This window comes from Manis pentadactyla, chromosome X (assembly GCF_030020395.1).
Source record: "Manis pentadactyla isolate mManPen7 chromosome X, mManPen7.hap1, whole genome shotgun sequence".
NCBI classification, from domain to species: Eukaryota; Metazoa; Chordata; class Mammalia; order Pholidota; family Manidae; genus Manis; species Manis pentadactyla.
This window is the reverse complement of record NC_080038.1, coordinates 52030033-52035849: the sequence shown is the minus strand read 5'-3', so window position 1 is coordinate 52035849 and position 5817 is coordinate 52030033. Positions and strand designations below refer to the sequence as shown.

Genomic DNA, 5817 nt, shown 5'->3' with positions numbered 1-5817 from the left:
TATTTTTTACTATTGTTTTCTTTTTGCTGGAAAAATAGGTTTTGAATTATTTTTTAAAAATGTGATTGTACTAATAAGTATAGAAATTGATAATTTGCATCTGTAAATTTCTACATTACAAATTTATATAAGTAAATAAATTCCATTAAAAGTCACTCAACAAATGCAGTTAAGTTGGCTGTTAATAGTTTAGTTTCCTAATTTTTATTTAATTTCTATCTTCTATTTTTACCCTTCCATAAAGCTTTTTTTATGTATGTATGTATTTTAAAGTATAAAGTACAGATACATCACATTTATTAAACAGACATTTTGCCATTTAAGGTACCTCGATTGCAAGTAATAGAAAACCCAGAGTCAAATTGCTCTAACTATAAAATTTATTGTCTTGTAACTTGGAGTCAGAAATAGGATTACAGAAAGGTATGTTCAGCAGCTAAGTGAAATGATCAAAGGGCTCAGAATATTCCCATTCCTTCTTCTACCGTCTTCATTATGATGGTTTTGCCCGCAAGCTGGTTTCAGAGATTCCATGGGTCATGTACAGACATAGCATCATCCTAAAGAAGAAAAGGAAACGTAATTTCCTGTTTCTCTTTCTTAAAAGTGAAAGAAAATTTTTTCAGAAGTCCCCCAGCAGACATATCATCATGTTTAATTGGCAGGGATTAGCTCGTATGCCAAATGCTAAACTAGTTACTTGCAGGGGGAATGGTATTCCCATGATTAGTTTAGAGTAACCTTTTAGAGTGGGATGAATATTGGGAAGTCGGGGCCATGACCACCTACAGGTAAAAATGTGTCATTAGGACAACAGTCTTCCCCCTTTGCCTAGCTTGACTCTGATCTCTGTGTTGCTTTCATCCTCACTCTCCAGATGGCAGTAAGGGGAAAAGAGCAGCTTGGTTTTCATACCTTCTCACATTTATGTGTGTCCAGTGGAAAAGATCTTCTTCCTCCTACCCAGGAGTTTGTACAAAATACCACAGACCTCATTGGGTTTGACTAGGTTGGGTTGGGTGCCTCATCCTAAAACAATCACTCTAACAGAACGTCAGTGCTCTGAAAAGTCAAACCTGGGTTGTTCCCAAGAGGAAAATGGGGCACTAACCAGAACTGTGATTGGATGCTAAGCTTCAATACCAAATGATGTTAAAATTCAATACATTTTGCTGCTCAGCATCTAAATGAACCTTTCTTGCCATATATACAAATTCAAAAATGTCTCCACAAAAGTGTTCTTTCATCGACTGCTGGTGGAATGTGAATTGTTACCATCTATTTGGAAAATATCTTTGCAAGAGTAACTGCTATTTTAACTTTTAAGGCCATAGATCAGTTTGGCGATTTTTGACATTTAATTAGAAAGAAAAATGCACGCCCTTTTGTTGTCTTTGTTTTTCAACATATTTGTGAGGTTCATTCATTGTTGTATGTAGTTGTAATTTGCTCATTCTTACTCCTCTACGATATTCCATTGTATGAATGTACCACAACATATCCATTCTACTGTTGGTGGATATTTGGGTGATTTCTAGTTTGGAACTATTAAAAACAGTTGAAAATGTGTATTTCATAATGAAGCATAGAGTTTTGGACTGTAGTGATAGGAAACTGTAATTCAAAACAACTTTCCCAATAAAGAAACAATAAAAGCTGGATGAAATAGTAAATATATATACATAAAATATAAAAATGTATATAAAAAATAAACAGTAGAAAATAAATCTGCTCAAAGGCATGTGAAAATTAAGTGGACAGGAAATAATTATCCAGCCAAGATATGAGGGAGAACAGTTCCAACAGACAGTGAATTAGGTGGATGCATTTCCCTTGTGGAAGTTTACCCATTCTAGAGGGCACTTTTGAAAGATTTAGAAGCTCCAAAGAGCTTATGACTTCTTGTTAAAGTTGGATTGTAGTCCAGAATCCTAGTAAACCTCCTGTACTTTTGGTTGGGACACCAAGAGTGATATCCCAGGAACAAGGTTTAACCAGAACTGAAGACAACTTCACATGAACTAAAAGCATATCTGCAACTTGTTTTCCATAAAAAATTGCATGAACTTTCATTTGTATCAGTACTAGATGACATTAATGTTTTCCCAATGACATTAATATTTGTAATGATCTTTCATATTTTGTTGAATCAAAATTTTTATTAATCTTATTTGCCCCTTTAGAAATTATTTTTGTGTTTTAAGTTTAGTTAACATCCAACACATCACCCAATTCAGTAACTATTAACCTTATTCAGTAACTATCAAATATTCATATTCTTTACTGGGGTTTTGGTTTGTTCATTTGCTTTTCTTCTGTTTCATTTTGCTGTATTTTACATTTTAATAACTCAAATGTTGATATGGGTATAAATTTCATGTAAAATTTTCACCCAAATATTTAAAAAATCATTCCAACATTCCTTAAAGAATACCCAATCTTTCTCCAATGAATTATAAAATATTCATTTTGCCCAAATATTTCTTATAAAGTTATTTTTTCTAAAGCTCTCCTTTCTGATAAATAGATCACATTACATATTACTGTAGAAACATTTTCCTAAATTTTCAGTAATGGGAGAAATATTAAATTGTGGTCACTGTAAAATTTAGTTTTATGGCCCAATGAATGGCCAGATATGCAATAGGAACACAATAAAAATTTATTGAATTAATAAGATAAACAATGGTTTCAAAAATATCCAATGTCCTGAGAAAATACATATTCTGTATGGAAAAACACAGAGCACGGAAGTGCATATACAAAATTATCCTAGTTTTGTAACAGCCTAGAAAAATTGCAAAATAAATAATGAGTATTAATATTTTGTGAGTCCAAGGGAATGGGAGCCGGAATTGCAGTTGATTATCTTCTTCACATTAATTTTCTGAAATGTACATACTGCTAATATTGTGCAAGCAATTCATTTTCAGTAGAGTAAGAGAAAAATAAAAAACAGAAAAAGGGGAAAATTCCTTAAGAAAATAAAGTCCAGGAATGACCAGTAAGGAAAACTTACATAAAGATTTGGCTAAGATGGCAAACTGAGCACTAGCACATTTCTTTCTTCCTACCACAAATCCTTGTAAATAACATGAAAGGCAGATTTGTGTATTAAGAACTACATAAGGGAAAGGAATAGGATAATTCCTGGAATATAGAAAGCAGATGGGGAAGGGGCACTGAGAAGGCAGAAAAGAAAGAGCACAGGAGCCAAAAGCCCAGAAATAGGAAGAGAGGGGCAGAGACAATGCAGGGTGGGGGATGAGCTCAGCCGATCAAGACTTTGGAAAGGGGCGGGGACGGTAGATAAGGAGCAACTTCCTGGCCAATGGCAGTGCTGGGCTTAGTAATTAGGGGGAGGCGGGCAGTGTATGGCGGGAAGAGGAGGCTTCTCTGGGCCGGAAGCTGCGCTAAGGGAAGAGGGAGGAGACTAAAGAACAGCAGCGGCTGGTAGGAACCCGATGTGGCAGAGGGGCCGCCGCCGCCGCCGCCGCCAACAGGGAGGCGGAGGGCCCGCGAGCCCAGAGCTAGGGACACTGCCGCCATCCTCTTCGCCTGCGGATCCTCTCCTCCCAGCTCTTGCAAGCACCAGGCTCGTCGCCTTCCGATCCTCTTTCGATACAGGCTCACAGCTGAGGCAGCAGCGAAGTGTCCGATTTGAGCACGTGAGGCCCTCAATCCAGGGCGGTGGACGCCAGGCAGGGCAAGGCCATTGGTGGGCGCCAGGATGGAGAAGGGGGATGGGAGAGACTCCTGCAGGAGGCCGGGGTAGAGGAGGGCACCGGGTGAGCCTGGGGAGGAGTGCGGCGGGCAATAGGAAAAGGGGCTGGCGTTTGGAGCCAGGCAAGAAATTGAAGGTGAGCACGGGGAAGCGAGAGCGCAACGTGCCGGGGAAGCACTTTTGGGCAGATGGGGTGTGTGGGCAGCACGCTGAGGCGTTCCGGGCAGGAGGACAGTGAGTGCGTGTGGGTCAAGGCCGTGGAGAGATAGGCGCTTTGCTGTAGACTGGGAGTGGGCGCCAGTGGCGGGTGGTGGAGGCAGTGGACTCATCACAAGGAGGTAGCCCGCCCCCTCCTGCAGAGTTCTTAAAACCCCAGCTAGCACCACTGCCGCTGCCTGCCCTTCCCCGCAGCCTAAAAGAACGCTAGAGAGAGCACTTGCAGGCACGCAGCCAGGATTTCCAGCATTGCTGCCAGGCTCATGGGGAAAAATTAGGCGCCTGCGCAGGGTACATAGAGAAGTCGCTATCAGGAGAATTTCACCTTATGACATACTGAATGCTTCTCTTACCTTCTCTCCTCCCCCTGCAGGCATGAAGACCCCGAACGCACAGGAGGCAGAAGGGCAACAAACCAGGGCAGCTGTGGGACGGGCCACCGGGTCTGCAAACATGACGAAGAAAAAAGTCTCCCAAAAGAAGCAGAGAGGCCGACCTTCATCCCAGCCCCGCAGGAACATCGTGGGCTGCAGAATTTCACACGGATGGAAGGAGGGCGATGAGCCCATCACCCAGTGGAAAGGAACTGTGCTGGATCAGGTGCCTATAAATCCCTCTCTTTATCTGGTGAAATACGATGGAATTGACTGTGTCTATGGACTAGAGCTTCACAGAGATGAAAGAGTATTGTCTCTTAAAATTCTTTCCGACAGGGTGGCATCATCTCAAGTCAGTGATGCAAACCTTGCAAGTACCATAATTGGTAAAGCTGTGGAACATATGTTTGAGGGTGAGCATGGCTCTAAGGATGAATGGAGGGGAATGGTTTTAGCCCAAGCACCGATCATGAAAGCCTGGTTTTATATTACCTATGAGAAAGATCCTGTCTTGTACATGTACCAGCTTCTAGATGATTATAAAGAAGGAGACCTCCGTATCATGCCAGAGTCCAGTGAGTCTCCTCCAGCAGAGAGGGAGCCGGGAGGAGTTGTAGATGGCCTGATAGGTAAACATGTGGAATATACCAAAGAAGATGGCTCCAAACGGATCGGCATGGTCATTCACCAAGTAGAAGCCAAACCCTCTGTGTATTTCATCAAGTTTGATGATGATTTCCATATCTATGTCTATGATTTGGTGAAAAAGTCCTAACTGTTAGGGTAAACAATTGCCACATTTGTGAAAACAAATGTATACTTTGTAGACATGCAAAATAATGTTGCTTTTCAGTGTATTGAAAGCTTAGGGTGTCTGTTAATTCAACATCTTTGCCAGCGTAACTGTTGTTTTGTTCTGAAAAATATAAATTTATGTGGACGTGACATGCTGTGTGTATGGACTTTGTCATGTTGAAAAGATTGGGTGTTTGGTGGATGGGGCATGAAAGGAAGGAACAGCTGTAAATTCAGGCTGTGAATAAAGTTCAGCTAGTATCATAATCAGTCATCTAAAAATGGAATAGGACTTAGCTTGTCTGGTCTAGGGAGGGGGGCAGAAAGAACTAGACATGGGCTGTGGGGGAAGGTAAAAGGGGAGATGACTGCTTAGGAAGAGGTGGGGAGGTGCCAGAAGTGGAGTGGCTCCCTGAGGGGAGGAGTGGCTAAGAGGGGGAGGCACCCAACTGGAAGAGGGTGAGGGATAACAGAGCAGAGTGAGGTCCTGGGACTTAGAGGAAAACAGACAGAATAAATTGAGTAGAGAGATGCAAAGAAGCTTAGAAGAGGTCCAGAGCAAGGGGCAGAAAGGCAAAGTTGGCAGGATCTGGGGAGAGACCAAAGGATACTCAATGGGAGGGGCCAGAAGGAGAGGGCCACTGAGGAAGGGGTACTTCTAAGAAGAAAGACCGGCAGAGGGAGCAAGCATGCAGTAAAAGAGAT

The 5817-nt window shown here is 41.8% G+C and overlaps 1 protein-coding gene across 4 annotated transcripts; it reads left to right on the top strand.

Moving 5' to 3' along the window:
• Nucleotides 1-3428: 3428 nt before the first annotated feature.
• On the top strand, nucleotides 3429-5262 carry LOC118925490 (spindlin-2). 4 transcript variants are annotated; one of them, XM_036911355.2, is made up of 2 exons: nucleotides 3429-3668; nucleotides 4314-5262. In XM_036911355.2, the coding sequence occupies exon 2, from the start codon at nucleotides 4316-4318 to the stop codon at nucleotides 5090-5092; it is 777 nt and encodes a 258-aa protein (XP_036767250.1). In that variant the 5' UTR covers nucleotides 3429-3668; nucleotides 4314-4315; the 3' UTR covers nucleotides 5093-5262. The 4 variants fall into 4 exon arrangements, with proteins under 4 accessions (XP_036767250.1, XP_036767251.1, XP_036767249.1 ...); XM_036911356.2 differs by having other exon boundaries at nucleotides 3429-3706; XM_036911354.2 differs by having other exon boundaries at nucleotides 3429-3718.
• Nucleotides 5263-5817: the final 555 nt, after the last annotated feature.

What these genes read in the sequence shown, in the direction of transcription:
- LOC118925490 (XM_036911355.2), top strand. Translation starts at nt 4,316, where the DNA reads ATGAAGACCCCGAACGCACAGGAGGCAGAAGGGCAACAAACCAGGGCA.